At 39.3% G+C, this 17475-nt stretch overlaps 3 protein-coding genes across 3 annotated transcripts; 1 reads left to right on the forward strand and 2 right to left on the reverse strand.

Moving 5' to 3' along the window:
- The first annotated feature begins 244 nt into the window (after positions 1–244).
- ppib (peptidylprolyl isomerase B (cyclophilin B)) lies at positions 245–2027 on the forward strand. The gene is made up of 5 exons (XM_056739770.1): positions 245–443; positions 898–1011; positions 1098–1191; positions 1347–1531; positions 1649–2027. The coding sequence occupies exons 1-5, from the start codon at positions 309–311 to the stop codon at positions 1769–1771; spliced, it is 651 nt and encodes a 216-aa protein (XP_056595748.1). The 5' UTR covers positions 245–308; the 3' UTR covers positions 1772–2027.
- Positions 2028–2148: 121 nt separating this feature from the next.
- snx22 (sorting nexin 22) lies at positions 2149–7154 on the reverse strand. The gene is made up of 6 exons (XM_056739769.1): positions 6970–7154; positions 3355–3543; positions 3045–3139; positions 2906–2944; positions 2716–2783; positions 2149–2629 (listed from the first exon to the last, which is right to left on the reverse strand). Exons 1-6 carry the CDS (start codon positions 7057–7059, stop codon positions 2406–2408), a joined length of 705 nt encoding a protein of 234 aa, XP_056595747.1. The 5' UTR covers positions 7060–7154; the 3' UTR covers positions 2149–2405.
- Positions 7155–9250: 2096 nt separating this feature from the next.
- On the reverse strand, positions 9251–17069 carry snx1a (sorting nexin 1a). Its single transcript, XM_056740580.1, has 15 exons — positions 16911–17069; positions 14978–15662; positions 14463–14602; positions 14310–14376; positions 13560–13603; positions 13345–13486; positions 13182–13260; positions 12962–13037; positions 11943–12056; positions 11757–11850; positions 11463–11668; positions 11210–11353; positions 11051–11131; positions 10696–10767; positions 9251–10619 (listed from the first exon to the last, which is right to left on the reverse strand). The coding sequence occupies exons 1-15, from the start codon at positions 17016–17018 to the stop codon at positions 10569–10571; spliced, it is 2103 nt and encodes a 700-aa protein (XP_056596558.1). The 5' UTR covers positions 17019–17069; the 3' UTR covers positions 9251–10568.
- Between the last annotated feature and the right edge of the window lie 406 nt (positions 17070–17475).

Below are 17475 nucleotides of genomic sequence, written 5' to 3' on the forward strand. Positions count from 1 at the left end.
TGGCTCAGTTCATTCTTTACGCGTTTCAGATTCTGATTGGCTGTTTCGTCCAAGACAGACAACAAACGTATCCAATCAGCGTCTGATGGGTCCCGACGCGTCACAAAGACACAAAGAGTTTCCAGCCGCTGTTCACAGACCAGCTTATATTCTTCTGACTACCGACATTCCATACGTGAGCTGCTCCTGGATCAGTCCTGGTGGTCTGATCCGATGTCTCGGCGCAGCTCAAATCTCCGCCCCGGATGCCCCAGAAATCGTCATAGTCAGTCAGTGCCACACATTCAGTTTTTTTTCTCGGGTTGTTCATGGTGCGGATCTGCGAGAGGAGGATGAAGTTTTTGGTGGCAGTCACATTAATCGTTGGCTCGGTGGTTTTTCTGCTCTTTCCGAGCGGATCGGAGGCCGATGAAAAGAAAAAGGGACCGAAAGTCACGGCAAAGGTACAGAGACGCCGCGCGGCTGCGCATTGCAATGCTGACCGCAACATTGTTTCATCTGGCCCGTGTAACGTTACAAAAGGGTTGTGGGCTAATGCGCATTCAAATCCGAATCGAAAATTGCTTTCACACTTGGATACATCCGTTTTGTAATTTTTCAAGTTTTTGCTCACAAAAAAACGGTTCAATTGTATTTATTTAGCATGCACCCGCTGATAATGTGCAGGGGGGGGGGGGGGATGGGAACAATAAAAGGCCTTTCCTTAAGTAAAACTTAATTTATTAAATTAATGAATCCGTTTATTTACTTATTTTTGTAACTGTTTCAAATTTCGGTGTATTTGGGTTTTGTGTGATTTCAATGGCGTCATTGTGTGCTGGTTCGTGCGCCATTACGCAGCGCTCGGGTTCTGGTTCCGATGTTTCGGGGTCACGTGTGTATGGTCTGTTTTCACAGGTTTACTTTGACATGCGGATCGGAGATGAGGATGTAGGACGTATTGTTATCGGACTCTTTGGAAAGTCCGTTCCCAAAACGGTGGAAAACTTCGTCCAGCTGGCCACAGGAGAGGTGAGTTCACTGGTGCAAAGCATTTACGCTTTCTAGCACCGTTACGTCAGTGAATTAAACCGATCGACTTTGATTTTTTCTTGTAGAAAGGATTCGGTTATAAAGGCAGCAAGTTCCACAGAGTGATCAAAGACTTCATGATCCAGGGAGGAGATTTCACCAGAGGAGATGGAACCGGAGGTAACGCCTCTTCACACACTCATCTTCACAAATTGCTTTTCACATAATAACAGTCAATTAGAGATGACTCTCTTTTTCCTGTGATTCAATTAAAGATTCATGTGACAGATATTACATTTTTAACCCACTGACAAAACTGGCACGTCTTCATTTAGGCAAGAGCATCTACGGCGACCGTTTCCCCGATGAGAACTTCAAGCTGAAGCATTATGGTCCAGGATGGCTCAGCATGGCCAACGCTGGTAAAGACACCAACGGCTCCCAATTCTTCATCACCACTGTCCAGACACCCTGGTTGGACGGCAAACATGTCGTCTTTGGCAAAATCTTGGAGGGCATGGTTAGCAACTTCACTCAGATATTATCTGTTCTTCCTTATTTAGCCTAAGGAGTATTATTCAAAGATCTCGTAGGATCTAAAGTTTAAATCTTGTTGCATTTCCTTGCTTCCTTACAGGATGTAGTCAAAAAGATTGAGGCCAACAAGACAGACGGACGAGATAAACCTCTCAAAGACGTCACCATCCACGACTGTGGCAAGATCGATGTGGAAAAGCCTTTCGCAATAGCTAAAGAGTAAATTAAGTTTGGGGGGTACAAGGGGATTTCAATTCATTTTGGGCCACTAGTGTGCGAGTGGAGTTAATGTGTGTATGTGTGCGAGCTCAGTGAAGCTCCGCCCCTTCGTGGGACCATCACACACCAGTCCTGGTCCGCAGAGCGGCTCATCCTGGGTCCAGTTCATACAGGCATTCCACACGGTCAAATTTCTGACCAACTTCAACTTACTTTTGTGAACAAGTGTTTAATAAAGGATCCAGGTTTTCTTAAAAATAGCTTTGTGTTGTTTATGTACTTTACAGAGACCATCAAAATGTTGTAGTCTTCGTTTAATAGAAATTCTGTAATTCTCATTTCCATGTGAAGACTCGATACATAAATGAAAAACCTCATGTCTTTTTTTTTTATTAGAATCGGCATTTATTCAGTACAGCAGACATTGCCGTGACGTATCATTTACAAATACATTACTTACAAATACAAAGTATGTGATGGATGTGCTTATCTGTGCAAAACATATTTTAAGTACTTGAGGTGAATCAGTTCTGCACTTTTTTTTACAGTTTTGTAAAGATTTTCCAAGAAAACAATAAACATCACATGTAACATTCTTAAAGCTGAAGGCTTCAATTCCACTTGCATATAAACATGACTTAACACTGAAATGTTTGAGCTGATATTCTCTGCGACTCGGGCAGCGAGCTAATGTTGCTTCTGCTGATGGTTATAGTGGGAATTCTGGGATGCGCAGGCAGCTCCGGTGCGCAGGTGACACTTGCGGGAATACTGGGTTTACTGCAATTCTTTTTGAAACTCACTTTGACGTCCCTGGGGTAAAAACCCTCCATGACACCCGCCACTACAATATCAGGAAGATCTGGAAGAAGTTAGCACAGAAAGCCAAAGTTTCATTTTGCCGTGATTTTAAGTCATCTGTGAAATGAGAAAATGTTTTAGAATTACCTGAGCTGGATTCACACTGGTAAGGGTCGGCCGAGAACCCGACTACTCGTTGATTAAATAACTGAAACCTTTAGGAACATATCAAGATCACAATTGCTTTCTTGAATCGGTTGAGCTTTCCAAATGATATCTAATAGACGACTGAACTTCCACAAATGTTAAATAAGCAGATAATTCTGGTAGGTCATACCTGTAATCTTGTTCTAGAGAGTCATCTGACTGATTCTCGCTGAAATGAAAATGAGGACATTAATACGAGTATTACTCATAATAGACCTGCACATTTATTCACAACAAAGCCCAGGACAACGTAAAAGGCAAATACAAACTCTGAGCTGAAGTTCTTGCTGGCTGCATGGAAATGTTTGACTTGCAGGAAGTCCAAAAGCTCTTGAGGAACAATTTCGTTCTGATACAGTATCACCTGCAATTCACAACCAATGGAGAAACCTCAAAGCATGACAAAAACATATTTTGTGTAATTTTGTTGTTATTTTGCTAGAGTCAGATATAAACCTATTGAAACAATAATCTACTGAATGTAGTTTGGTTCTATTTTAAATGTTTCTAGTTGCAAAAAAGAATGAAAGTTTTCTGGGAATGTAGCAGAATTGGGCGGAGCAAATATAAACAGCTTACCTGGATGTAGTCTTCTAATTCCTGTTGTCTTTGCTCCAGAGGTTTGGTTCTCAAGTGCTGGTTTCTCTTACTTGGAAAATCAGGAGCTCGCAAAATCTTTTTCAGCTTCCTGTGAAGCGTCTGAAACTCGCTGTATCGTCGTAAAACAAAGTGCTTCCTTCCATTGAAAAGAACCTCCAACCTGAAAAGCTAAAAATAGCATAACACGTGTAATAAAACAGTCAAACAGATTTACTCAAATATAACTGAACCATCTCTATGCCGTGAGAACAATGAAACGTCATGGGATGCTACAGTGCGTCTGCTGTGACTATTAATGGCCAGCAGGGGGCGCCAGGGGATGGACTCGACTCTACTGAAAACTCGATCTTCTCACTGCGCCCTCTAGAGGTTTAATGTAGTCACAGCATTTACAAATAAAATCATTCACAAGTAATCAAATTCATATTTTTCCCATCATCAATCATTCAGCAATCAAAATAGTGGTCAAGTGGGTTTATTTAATAGCTTAAACGACCTTATTTAATGTATATGTTACTGTCATAACTGTGTTTAATTTTGCCTCGTGTATTTACACAAGCGCTCTGAGTTAACAGAGGAATTATAAGTACACAGGAAACAGGTGTGGCAATAATTCAGGTAAGATCACACCCTGCTGCTTTGAGTAGCTCACAGGGCCTTTCACAAAACTCACAGGTTTCTATTGTCCCCAGCACAAAGAAATGTCAAGGTAACATATACATCCTCCATAATTGTTAATGAGTGGACAATTCAAGTCGTCTTTTGAGGTTCCTGATGTGTACTGCACATTGCGCACATGTTTTGTGTGTATAGAATACTTCAGACACGTTTGACGAAATCTGTCGTATGTAACCAAAGCGCAGACCAGAACACCGTGTCCAACATTTCAAGGCTTGTTATTTTTTTGGACTCCAATAAGTTTGTATGTTTTTATATAAAACTGGTTACAAAATGCAAAGAAACGAGGGTCACGTGACAACAATGTAGCAAGCTGCTGTCTAAAATGTGTTTTTTGTATTTACAGTAAAGAGTACACTTGTATAACATTCTGAACACTACCTTGATGTGGGGGGGGGGGGGTGAGAATTCACAGCTTCCCGTTTTCCACCCATAACGAAAGAACGGAGAACATTCAGTTCCACCAAACATTTCCCACTGTGAGCTCAATCTTTCGCTTCTGAATACGAGAATACCTAATGCAGTTTCCTCGCTTGATCAGAAAGAGGTAGAGAGCAAGAGGGAAATAAAAGTAATTGTTACTCAAGCGTGTTTTGACTAGTCTGTGTTCAAAGAAAGATCTCTTCACAGTGGTGTGAACTGACTCTGCAAATCTGAGACATAACAACAATAACACGTACGGTTCAGTTTAGGTGAACAAACTGTTCCGGTAGCGCAACTTTCAAAGATAAACCTTAAAAACAACAACCTCCATGGTTAAAATATGTTTAGTTGGAAAAACAGACACGGTTGCTGTAACTCAGCTGGAAGAGCATTGCATTGGCGTGGCAGAAGAATTCTGGGATGATTCCGAGGATATCAAATCAAATGTATGGCTTGAATGCTTTGTAAGACAAATGCATAAATAAAAATGAAATAAAAAGTTACTTATAATTTCGAACTAAATAATGAAGCTCAAATTCAATCATTCAATTCAATTTGATAGATGACACAATAACCTGAGAAATTCCAGGTTTTGCTTCAATAGTGTTGGTAAATCTTTGTAAGAGTAAAGTGAGTTAGTGGGTGAGGGTGGAGAACATTCCTGGGCGAGCTCCTGGTTAAGCATGCAGAGGACACACATGTGTTTCAGACAGGGGTCAGCCGGGCAGGATTGTGTGCTATGTTTTTGGGATCATGAGGATTCGCTTTAATCTCGACTCTCTCTTTCTTATAGAGCTTTCATTGTTGCTGGATATTTTCACTGTGATGAACACAAATCCTTCCATTCAGCTCTCCATCTCTGACCTCTGAACTTCGATTCTTCTTATGTTCAAGAATTCTCTGTGTTTTAAATAACTGTCTGAGAATTCTAGAACCTCAAGGAAGCACAAACAATATCATACATGTGGCTACTATGACCTACTTGTTTAAATAGAATGTGTGTGTAACAGGTGTGTGTGGTTATGGGCTTACAGCTTTGACTGACATAAGCATGTTGCTTGTGATTCAGCAGTGATTCTACTTTTAGCATCACACACACACACACACACGTCACTTTACATCTAAAACTTTAAGCTAAACATTGACAATCATATTGAACTTTGATCTAATAAATAAGCTTGTTTTAACTAAAGGACACACACATCGCTGTGGTCTCGGTGTGTGTTTTTGAGAAACACAGTGACTCTCTTTTCGTTCCTCTTGGCTGGGACGGTTCTGCCCGCAGCTGGACTGTGCTACAGAACTGGCTCAGATTCCACACCACACACTGGTTCTACTATCTTAAAAGACTCTTGGGACAAAAGACTCGATCAGGATCAGCAGCACTGTGAACATATGCCGTAAAACAACGTGTTTATTGACAACACTATTACAATTCCATGAAAACACTGGATGATTCACAGACTGTGTCTGATAGCTAAAGGCAAACACACCAAACATGTCCGATCATATTCTACTTTTTCCTGTAAGTGATGACGACTGTCTGGGGTCAGTTTGCACAGTCACATTCGTTGTTTATCGGTTTTGTGGATTTTTGAGTCTAGAACAAGTTGTCAACTTGTCACAGTTGTGAAGTGCCCCAGTAATGATAAGGTTGGAGTCAAAAAAGTTGGAGTCAAGTCCATAAACATGTGTGTATGTTGGTTTCAAACACGATTGTTATCTTAAAAATTAGAATAATAAGTACTGTTGTGACAACTTACCCCATAGAGTGTGACAAATGCCCCCTGTTCACGTAATACAAAATATTCAATATATACTGTAGAAGATTAAAACATATTTAATTTTTAAGAATTTACGAAGAGTTGACAGCAATTGTCCTGACATCTGATTTGAAGCGGATTGATTGCTTTATTAAAATGGAATATGGACCAATCAGAAGCAGCGGTCAAATATCGCGGGGATTGCAATTTTTTACGATACGGGACACGTTATTTTGTTCAAAACGCACACACAATCACTTTGCAAAACATGTTTTCAACATTCTTAAATGGTTAAATTGTTTTAAAAACGCGATGTTTACGGTGCGCTGCGTTGTATGAACAGCGCATGCGCGCGCACGCACGCACGCACGGCACGCGTCTCGTTCCGATGAAATTAAAAAGAAACGCAGGAAAGCGACGGAGAAACTAAACACGGTAGTGCGCAAATACAAAACATGACTAACATCATAGACACAACTTGTCATCATATAAGGGAGCCGTTTTAATTCAACAATTTTATGTCGAGTGCATTTACAGAAAAGTTTGAGAACAAACCGTAAAGGAATATATATATAAAATGATATAGAAAATAGTGAAATGATAAAGAACATAAAAAATACACAGATTACAGTGGTTTACATGGTATTCTGCCCAGATCAATCATTATCATCAAATTTTCACGTATATAAATCATTTAGCGCACGTGTCGGTGACTGTCAAATAAGCTTACTTTGCGCAACTTGCCCGTCTCGTCCATCTCCCTCATGAGAGCCGGAATAAAGATCTCGATGACCGGAGACACGTACTGATGGTCCAACATCTTGCATACAGATCACGGAGTGAAATCAAGATCCGACAGCCACGCTCACTGCAAACACTGCTGTCGGTTTGTTTGTGTCCGTGGACCGAACCCCGTGGATCTGGAGCTCCTCCCCCAAACACACGCACCACGAGGACTGCAATTACTGCTGGTAATTCAATGTTATTGAAAATCACTCATCGACCCAAGATTATATGTAGGCCTACTACACTTTCACACAAACATAGTTTAAAAGTCTATAGTTAAGACTAAGAGAGAAAAGGCTATTGCTATTTTGTCTGTAGTTTATTTTCCTGTGGTTCTTTATTGGTTCCTTGTTGAGACAGTAAGCCTCATTTTACCAAAAATCACGTATGGCTGATATGACATCATAGGTTAAGAGATCAAAAGGATTCTGTAGACTATATTGGAAAACTTGAAGACTAAATTTAAGTTGAGGAACTGAATTGCAAAAAATTGTCAGTCTCGCTTAAAATGTGATGAAATGTGGATGATGCATTTCAAAATGTTCATTAAATGGGTAAAGATAGAGAGCTCAGTGTCCTTTTGCTCAGATCTCGGGTTTGTCATATGATCAATTTTCATTTGTAAACACACACACTCTTCAAAGAAATGAACAATGGGGTAATTATTTAAAAGCACATTCATGTAGACTGCACATTTATTTGTGCATCAATTTACAACTGTATGTGGATGTTACCTGAGACATTTACAAACATTTTTCATTTTAAAGACCACTGTGCCACATATCCAAGAAATATTGCATTTCTATTTCCAAAATAATAACACATAGTTATCGGTGAAGTTAAAAAACGTGTTGTTCTTTATAACCAACATTTGTTTTGTGTAACAATGCATTATATTTGTATATAAAAGCATGTATGTGACCCTGGATCACAAAACCTCTTAAATAGCACAGGAACTTTTTTAGTAAAAGACAAAAAACATTTGTACGGGTCATAATTATCGATTTTTCTTTTATGCCAAAAATCTTTAGGATATTAAGTACAGATCATGTTCCATGAAGATATTTGATAAATTTCCTACCTTAAATATATAAAAACTTTATATTTGTGAGTGGACGGCCTGCCACAGTGCCCCTGATTAACAAATCCTAAGGCAATTTTCTCAATATTTCGATTTTTTTGCACCCTCAGATTCCTGAGTTATAAATTGTTGAAACTCAACCAGATACTTTCATATTCTATCAACTCATACATCAATAGAAAGCTTATTTATTCATCTTTCAGATTATGTAAGTCTCAATTTCAAAAATTGACCCATTAGACTGGTTTTGTTGTCCGGGGTCACATATGCTAAAAAAGTATATAAAAGCATCTGCCAAAATGCTTAAATGTATAGGGTACATGAACTTCGTATCTCTTCAATCATTCTTAAATAAACAATTGCTTCAAAACTCATTTATATTGTAAGGAAATATTTGGAAACAGCCTGATTCAGCAGTGGACATCATCTCTACGTTCATCCAATCCTAAATGTGCTCATTCCTTCTGTCTGAATGGAGAATAAATGGGAGTCACATGATTTCCTTTGACACATGACTATTCATGCATTGCTGACTAAACACACTCCAGTCTGAAGATTTTACACATTCCTGATGCTCAAGTCTGTTCGACACTCTCACTATGCTTAAGATTTTTTTTTTATTTGTACGATCACTCAGCCAGTTTGTTTTACTTGCATGGAAACGATTATATTTTTCTTTCATGAAAACTCATACCGTATATCCTTTACCCTTTTTTTAAATAATCACCTTTCAACTCGTATCATCTTTTTTAAATTGGTGTTGTGCCCAGGGAAGATACGAGTCCTCTTGATTAATAATTGCACATTTTAACTAAATTTATAATAAAGACGGATCATTAGAAGTTGTCTGGGGCCACTCTCTCCCTCTCTTATGCATACTCTACACTCTTCAATGAGTTTACACGTGCGTTTAACAGAACAAATACAGAAAGGCAGAAGCGTTTTAGACTCACTTCCTTCATTGTAAAGTCCTTTGTTACTTTCAGAAACTGACATTTTATAAAGTGTTTCATGCAACCACACATAATAAAAAAACATATCAATGTTTTAGCAGATTATTAACACAATACATTTACATTTGATTTATAAAGAAACATTATATTTTATCTGTCAACCTTTTGGCAAATGACAACACAACCACAGCTTTACATTTGTACTTTAATATTTATTGTTTTCTTTAAAGGAAGCATCCACAGTGGAAAAATAGATGCCTTTCTATTAAAGAAACTTTGACTATTATGGCACCTAAAGGTGAACCCTGGCAAAAAAACCTCAGGAGTCCAACCTGTTAACCTGTCAGCAGGGCCCAAAATATCATTTATGATCTGAACTAACAATCACGTCATAATAAACACTAAAAAGAACCTAAAAAAACTCTGTAATGTCTTTACAGCAGCAAAATGTGTAAAAAAAAGCGCAATGTAGAAAATGGTTTTATCATTATTAGTAGAAAAAGCAAAGGTTTAATAATCGTAACATGCCATGAAAACACAAACGTGTTTATACGCAAATCAATAATAAATGTGTTGGCATACATTTTCTAAAAATAATAGAAAACAAAAAGCTTTAAAGAGGGAAAAAGCTGATGAAATTATGAACGAGGAGCATCGTTTCAGACAACAGATCTTAAAGCGAAGTTTAAGACTGAAGTGCTCTGAACGTCCGGTGTGCTGAGGTTTTGATATAAAACTTTGCCGTAGGAATGAGGTTTTTAAGCTCTTTTGAAGTGCATTAAATCAACCATAGAAAAAACATTCACACATTATTTATGACACAACCATCTTTCGCTCCTCAACATTATAAAGGTCCTGCAAAAAAGTGGCCTGCAAAAGAAAAATCTATGAGCGAGCAACATACATAGTGCTGATATATGTTTATGTATAATTCTTTCCACTGGCCAGATTACATTGCTGGATAGAGACGTTGTAACATCTTTAACTTTAATATTTATAATAATGTAATTTATTGCTCACATGCTATATATGGCAAATTTGGATGGAGTGAATCCAGACAGGGCAACATTTTCTATGAATTTCCTCATTAAAAAAACTACTTCATGACAGGTCTAAACGTGTGTCAAAGCAGATGGGAAAATGTTTAAGTGCATGTGTATGTGTTTGAATGAGAGCAGAGCGCCCTCTAGTGTAAAGCAGTGACATCAATGCAGATGAATATGATTTGAAAGTGCACCCTGTTTACCCTGTTGTGAAAGAGATAATAACACTGAATGCTCCTCACATGAAAAAGAAATAGTTGCATACAGATGATAAACACAAACCCCCAAACGCACCAAATAAAGAATCATGATAAGAAAATAAAGGTGAGAATTACATAAAGTAAAGAGCGGCAGGACGATCGTTTCCCTTTTGCGGTGCGTTTTATTCTTAGTTTTTGTTTAAAGGCGAGAGGTAAAGAATATAGAAAAGGCCTCAGTCATCTGTGTGTGTTTGTGTGAAAAAGCTTCACGCGATTGCTTTTGCTTCCGGCAGAAACGCCTCCCAATATTTTATCATCTAGAACAAACAGAGAAATCTCAATTAGGAGTGAAGTTTTAAAACATAAATCATAAGGATGAAATGTTTGATGTACCTGTTGTTGTGAGAGCAGCAAAGACTCCATATATTTGATGATTTGTCTCTTAAAATCCCGAGATTTCTCTTTCTGTAAAGCAAAAACGAGGAAAAAGGAAAATGAGACTTTTGCAAAGGATAAAATATGATCCATTTGTTTAGAAAGTGTCTAAATTAATTATTATAAAAATAACTTGAAAAATTCGAATGAAATTATAGTCAGTGTAATTTCAGATTCCAAATAAAGCACAAAAATCTGAATTGCAAAATCAAAGACATCTAATAATATTGTACAAAAAAAAACCTTTTAAAACTTCCTGTTAAAAATGTCTAAAAAGATAACTTATTCCGAAAAGAAACGCTCAATGACTCACATCAAAACGTATGACTTCCTTCCGAACGGTGGCTGAAATCTTCTCGAAGTCTCTCTCGTACTGCGTAACCTTTGATTCCCACTGCAGGACAGAAACACAAAGTTACAGACAGAAGCTTAAAGATGATGATGTAGTCTTAAAGACAAAGGCGCAGGTCACCTCTGTTATCTCATCCTTGGCCTGCTGGAGTTTGTCGGGTTTATTGGCCCACAATAATTTGGCCTCCACCTCTCTCTTCTTCTGCAGCGTGTTCAGACCGTCCTGCCAGCGCTGCCACGATTTCATCCTCTGATCGAAACACGCCTGACACACGAACAAAACACTTTCATTTGATCATCACTTCATCTTTACATTTGCTCTTAATGTCTGTTACCTAAACTTTCGGAAAAGCACAAAGTATGTGTGTGTGTACCCTGACAGCTCCCAGAAGTCGGATATAATCGGCCAGCAGCTCCGAAAAGGTGAAGAAGTCATTGGACGCCTGGTCCTGATGGAGCAGCTCGATCCGATCTTCAACCTCCGCCAGCTGAGAGAGAGCTCGGGAAAGAGCCGTGTTATCCTCCGAACTGCCTAACATCGCCACGCTCTTCGCAAACACGGCCGTGTTCCCCGACAGCTCTTTAATATACACAAACACACATCAGGTAAGAGAGCAGTGATAGCAAAAAAATTCGCAAGAAAAATGACTTAACGGAAAATGTCTTACCTTTCCTGTGACTGACGAGTGATTCCACCATCAGGTGAAGCTTCCGTAACTGCTGTTCTTCATTTTCTACTTCCTGGATCTTCTCATCAAACCACTACCACAAACACACACATCTATATAACCGCTGTGTTCCAAACGGAATGTTTGGTATAGAATAAGTTCATACTGTGAGTGTGTAGGACTCACCACGTCCTGTTCGTCCATCTTGATGGTCATCTTACTAACAGCGTCTGTGGCTTTGTTGATCATTTTGAGGAAGCCGGCTCCACTCAAGGCCTGTGTGCCTACCGCACGAGGTAACTAACACAAAACAATAAGAGAGCTATAAACAACCAACCACAAAAACAATTTTATCACTACACAAATGTTTATGTAGTATGTAAGCCAAAGAGAGAAATAGAGAGAACAAAGTGAGAAAAAACTGAGTTTGTAGTCTTTCTGCAAGTCCCCACAAAGTTAATAAATCCTCCATAAAAGTTATTTTCGGAACCCTTCTTAGGGTGCACTACAAAAAGTGTTTTGTGTCTATTATTGTTGCTGACTGACTTGAAAAACATGACAAAACATGTTCTGTTACTAGAAATTATAATAATAGGTTATCAATAATATGTTAGAATTGCAGGACGAGGTCTAAAGATCAAGATTCACAGCTCTACTATTAATTTAAGTGTTTATCTATGGCGGTCATTAGGTGGTACTTCGAACAAATTATTTTATAAAAGGAATGAGAAAAAATTGTGAACTGGCAGCAGACTGACAATAGAAGGGGAGGAGTTAGTGAATCTGATGGATGGATAATCACTAGAGGGCAGAAGTGCATTTTCAGACTTCAACCAAAGATATGAGATTACATGAATTTTAAAAATAGAATGACCCACATCGTTACGCTATTTACAATATACGTTGAAGTATTTTATGAAAGAAATGGGAAATGTAATTTTTTTTTTTCACAGGGACTTAAATGAACAGTTCACACAAACATTTTAATTATGTCTTCGTTTAATCACCCACAAGCTGTTACAAATCTAAAGATGATATTTTAGGAAAAGCAAACAGTTCTGGGGCACTTTCGACTACCATTGTATTTTTTCATACTATGGTAATCATTGGTGCCGAGAGCTGTTTGTTCGCAAGCGTTCCTTCAAATGTTGTCCAGGAAAAGGGTGAAGAAAGACAAAGACTTTCTTTACAGACAGACGTCTCACCTCCTCCTTTTCTAAAAACTCTCTCACATCAGGATCCTGCAGCAGAGACGGATGATTCACAACCCTCTGAAGATATCTGAACATAGACACGGATACATGAATATAGTTATAAAGAACTTTTATTGACGTCTACTGTTTGTAAGTAAATTCAATTTCCCTCAGATCAGATTGTGTTTGATATACACTCGCCACTGGTTAAACAGATGCTTAAGTGACAAACCTCTCGAGAGATGCTCTCCTCCGCTCCACAAATTCAGCTGAAGATGGATCCTCCTTCCCCACTTTGACTTTAGTCATACCTGCCCCAACCACACAATATATTCATAAACATACACTTAATAGCAACAGATCCGATGCAATGATTCGTTTTTAAAGAATCCTACCCAGAATGCTCTTCTCGGGCGGCGGAGGTATAATGTATCCGTTCTGCAAGTGTTTCTCGGAGAGCTTCTCGTACAATCCTAGAAAATCACTGAAGCGTCTGCGCACTGTAAACGTCTTGCGGCGGAACATGGGTAACGTCGTCTGGGAAAGAACGAGAACTTTGTCATATTGTGCGGCCAGCTTCAGTTAAAAATTAAGAGTCTGTGATAATCACCTGTGTTGAAACTTTGTAGGCCATATATGCGTTCATACCATCACCTGTAAATATATGATCAAATATGAATCGTCATGTGAGAAAAGAGACACATATTGTGGCCCCTAAAACGGTTCTGCTTAGAAACCAATGCACAGTTTTAAGGGCTCCATTTCTGTGTCATATGGACCGATTTGATTTCTTTCATCATTTATTCACCCTCAAAACTTTCTTTTTTTGCAGAACACGATATTTTGAAGAACATTGGTAACCAAAAAACAGACATTTCTCAAAATATCTTCTTTTGTATTCCACAGAGAAAAGCGTCAAATAGGTTGTAAACAACATGAGGATGAATAAATAATGATAGGCCTTCTCGTAACAAAAATGTCAATATGATATCAACTCGTGTAATTTAAAATAGTAAACAAAAAGTAAAACCAGGTACAAGTACAGCTACAGTAGACATGTCTTATCGAACACACAACCATTACAGAATTTTGAAACTACAGTAAAACGGAAATGGAAATCGCTTGGACGGAGCAAGAGGAAGTTGAGATTGCATGGCAACACTCCAAACGACCGCATCAATTCCTTAATTTCAAGCGTTTCACCTCATGACATAATCAACACTTTTTTGCTAACTCAGCTCACTATTGGGTTCAGGATGCTACTTCATACATGATTCACATGAGCAGCTGTAAAAAAACACAGCAGAAGGCAAAACTATTTCATGAATCATCAGATGTCGAGAGCACAGGAAGCCCTTACCAACTTTCTCTGGATTCGTGATGGAGATGTTCAGATCAAACTTGTCCTCGCTCTCCTCTTCCTCCAACTATAAGGAAACAGAAAAACAGAAATGTTCAGAGAGAGAACCACTGTTGGATTTGGAGTTTCTCAAATCAGAGTACGAATATTTACCTCCTCCAGAGTTTGAGACGGTGCTTTGGAACTAGAGGCGCTCATCCCATGGGCGGTAGGAGTCGAGACCGCTGGTTTTACGATGTCTTTCATCTTGCGGTCGTTACGAGGACTGTCCAGAGACAACTCCACCGTGGCTTCTGTATGGGACAGAGTGTTTATTACACCTTTAATTCTGCTTTAAACACATTCACGCGCGACTCGCACACAGAGTGCGGAACATATCCCATCAGCAGTATACTGTCGGGTCAGGGGCAAAGATCACGGAGCCATTCCTTTTCCTCTTCCTGTGTCAACGCTGAGAAGGCAAATTCATGCTCCATCACTTCAGGAAAGTGATGAATGGCAGTAAAAGGGTCAACGACAATAAAATCTTTCAGTTGTGCGCAAATGCAAAAGACACCGGGGGTTGAAGGCATGTTCAAAAATGCGCTTACCAAAGCATGTGACGCCTAAACACAAGGTTGATTAAGAAAGACGAATTGAATGTATCGAAATAAATATTTAAGACATACCCGTGAAGAGATCCTGCTCTTCAGAATGAACCCCGTTGGTTTTGGAGACGGCGCCCGCTAAAGATTTGGCACCGGGGGCTGTTACGGCCTCTTCCGTGAAAAGATCGTCGGGGGCGTTTTTACCCTGCGCCTTACCCTTCCCTTCCGATTTCACCTTGGTAAAAACATCAACAGGTGGCCCACCAGGTTTCTGCGATACGGCCTTAAATGGTTCTTTAAACAAATCTTCGTCATCCTCATCATCATCGAAATCCATCATCTCCGAGCTTGCTGCCGTCTTAATGGATACGCCTTTGTTTCCATCTATCGGGAGGTCTTCGAAAATTTCCTTCCGACGATCTCCAACATCCGTTTTGTGGACGGGTTTGCTGATGTCACTCGGTTCTACGATGACATCAGACTTTGGCGGTTCACTGTTGATCTGAGACTCGTTCAAGAGATCCGGAACTGGATTTTTGGACTCGGTAGGACTGATGATATTGGTTTCATCATCCAGCGGGTCACTGAAGAGGTCGGAATCTTCATCGCTAACAGGAGAGGATATCTTGGTGTCTACGTTCTTCTGGGGTTCGGAATTAGTGTCGCTCAGTGGATCGCTGAAGAGGTCTTCCGGTGGCTCGTTGAAGATGTCTTTAGGAGTTCTGGATGTGTCAACAGGCGATGGAGAATCCATTTCAGATATAGACTGGAAGCAGAAGATACAGTTATTAGAAAAATACTATCACAATTCACAAACAAATACAATTAAATTGTACCGTTATGAATATGTCAGGTTAATATTACTCAAATCAAAACAATAAACATAAAATAAGATATTATATTCTGGATACTATTCAGATTTTTGTGCATTAAGCACGTTTCCATTACACGGTCTCATCGCTGTAATACAAAGCCATACTATTTATTTAATATGATGGAAATGTTTACATTATAAAATATCTTTTTAATGCTCATTTTATGAAAGTTTTGTTTATAAAAATTACTGTATTACAACAGAAATGCACTTCTGTATCAAAAATACAATATAACAACCATCTTAACGGTTCATTTTCTTTAAGCAAAACATATCTTCTTATCCTGTCTGTACTGTCCACCATAACCCTGACGTTCTATCTAAGATTAATGTACAATGTAAATAAACACATTTATCTACAGTACTCTCAGCCTATTACACATACAATCCCTGTGGATTAACCTGTGGTCCAGGTCAAGTCACAAATCACGGATCAACTCCAGGTCCCAGTTTAGATCTTTCTCCTCTCTACACCATCATCACTTAATCTACAGCAAAATCTAAAAACAGCCCTTTTAAAAACGATCCCTCTCAGCAAATTCTTCCCCAAAAGTGGAATCGAGGATCTTGATGCACATATGACACTCACATGACCAGGTCATACGCACAGCAGAACTTTGATCTCCAACCCTGAACTTATTACACTTGAGTAAATATTGACAGCTGGACACCTGCCTATTTATTTAAGACGAGACCTCAAACTGTGGTTCGGATCTCTTTCTGGGTTACAAAAACATGCACAATAAAAACGCGTGTTGTTTGTCCCTCATCTGTTACTTTATATCAATCCTTCATTACGACACGTACAAACCCTCTAAGGGTTTCTCTAATTCAGAAAAACTGGGTCACATTCCTCCAGATAGCCTTTATTCTGAAACTACAAGAGTCACACTTCAGTTTGTGTCTGAACACATGCAGGCCTAACTCACATCTACTCCAACGTAACCAAGACTCACACATGACGCTTTTAAATAACTCGATAAGTAAACTCAATCGCACATACGTCTTACTCAAGCAGATGTGAAGGATAAAGTCGAGTCGGGGGTTACAGGATCAGATACGTGTTTTGACGTCTTCCCTGTTCTGTGTCTATGGTTCGAGCTATATGATGTTATAAATGCATTTAAACGCGTCACTCACCGTGCCCGTGAACACGTCCGCGCCGTCGTCGGTGTCGCTGTCCTCCAGCAGCTCGGGCTCCTCTGAGTCCGGGAAGGGCGGAGGACTACGCTCCGAGCTGGCCGCCATCTTCAGCTCCACACACACACGGAAAAACTTTATTGCGAGCTGGGAGTGCGGGAGAGATACAATGAGAGAGCGACATTGTTGCGCAATGGAGAGAGAGAGAGAGAGAGAGGGGGGTGGGGAAACAGCGACGCCTGCTGGTCGACGGTCGGATTAAACTGTGATACAACGTAACAATCGCTAACCGGAAGCGCTCCGATACATTGTGACACACCTGTGTAACAGTTTTTTTGTGCGACGAATAAGAGTTGTTTTTAACAATTTTAACAAGTTGTTTTTAGTTTTCATGTATTTTGTGTAATAAAATAGATAACTCCACCCATAAAAGGCACATGACTCGGCGTGAGTCGATAGCAAAGGGTTTAGACGTTTAATTATTGTGGGTTTAGTGATGAAATGAAGGTGCCATCGTTTAAATTAAACAGCGTTCAATTTTGTCACGTGAAAATGGAAAAACAAA

Source organism: Triplophysa dalaica, chromosome 24, assembly GCF_015846415.1.
Source record: "Triplophysa dalaica isolate WHDGS20190420 chromosome 24, ASM1584641v1, whole genome shotgun sequence".
Taxonomy (NCBI): domain Eukaryota; kingdom Metazoa; phylum Chordata; class Actinopteri; order Cypriniformes; family Nemacheilidae; genus Triplophysa; species Triplophysa dalaica.

Excerpts from the sequence above, each read along its gene's own strand:
- ppib (XM_056739770.1), top strand. The coding sequence starts at position 309 with ATGGTGCGGATCTGCGAGAGGAGGATGAAGTTTTTGGTGGCAGTCACA. Across the intron at positions 1,192-1,346 it reads CAGAGGAGATGGAACCGGAG|GCAAGAGCATCTACGGCGAC; the intron begins GTAACGCCTCTT and ends GTCTTCATTTAG. Across the intron at positions 1,532-1,648 it reads GCAAAATCTTGGAGGGCATG|GATGTAGTCAAAAAGATTGA; the intron begins GTTAGCAACTTC and ends GCTTCCTTACAG.
- snx22 (XM_056739769.1), bottom strand. The coding sequence starts at position 7,059 with ATGTTGGACCATCAGTACGTGTCTCCGGTCATCGAGATCTTTATTCCG. Across the intron at positions 3,140-3,354 it reads AATTAGAAGACTACATCCAG|GTGATACTGTATCAGAACGA; the intron begins GTAAGCTGTTTA and ends TGTGAATTGCAG. Across the intron at positions 2,945-3,044 it reads AGCAAGAACTTCAGCTCAGA|CGAGAATCAGTCAGATGACT; the intron begins GTTTGTATTTGC and ends TTTTCATTTCAG.
- snx1a (XM_056740580.1), bottom strand. The coding sequence starts at position 17,018 with ATGGCGGCCAGCTCGGAGCGTAGTCCTCCGCCCTTCCCGGACTCAGAG. Across the intron at positions 14,377-14,462 it reads CGTCTCAAACTCTGGAGGAG|TTGGAGGAAGAGGAGAGCGA; the intron begins GTAAATATTCGT and ends GTTTCCTTATAG. Across the intron at positions 10,620-10,695 it reads TGCTGCTCTCACAACAACAG|ATGATAAAATATTGGGAGGC; the intron begins GTACATCAAACA and ends TGTTTGTTCTAG.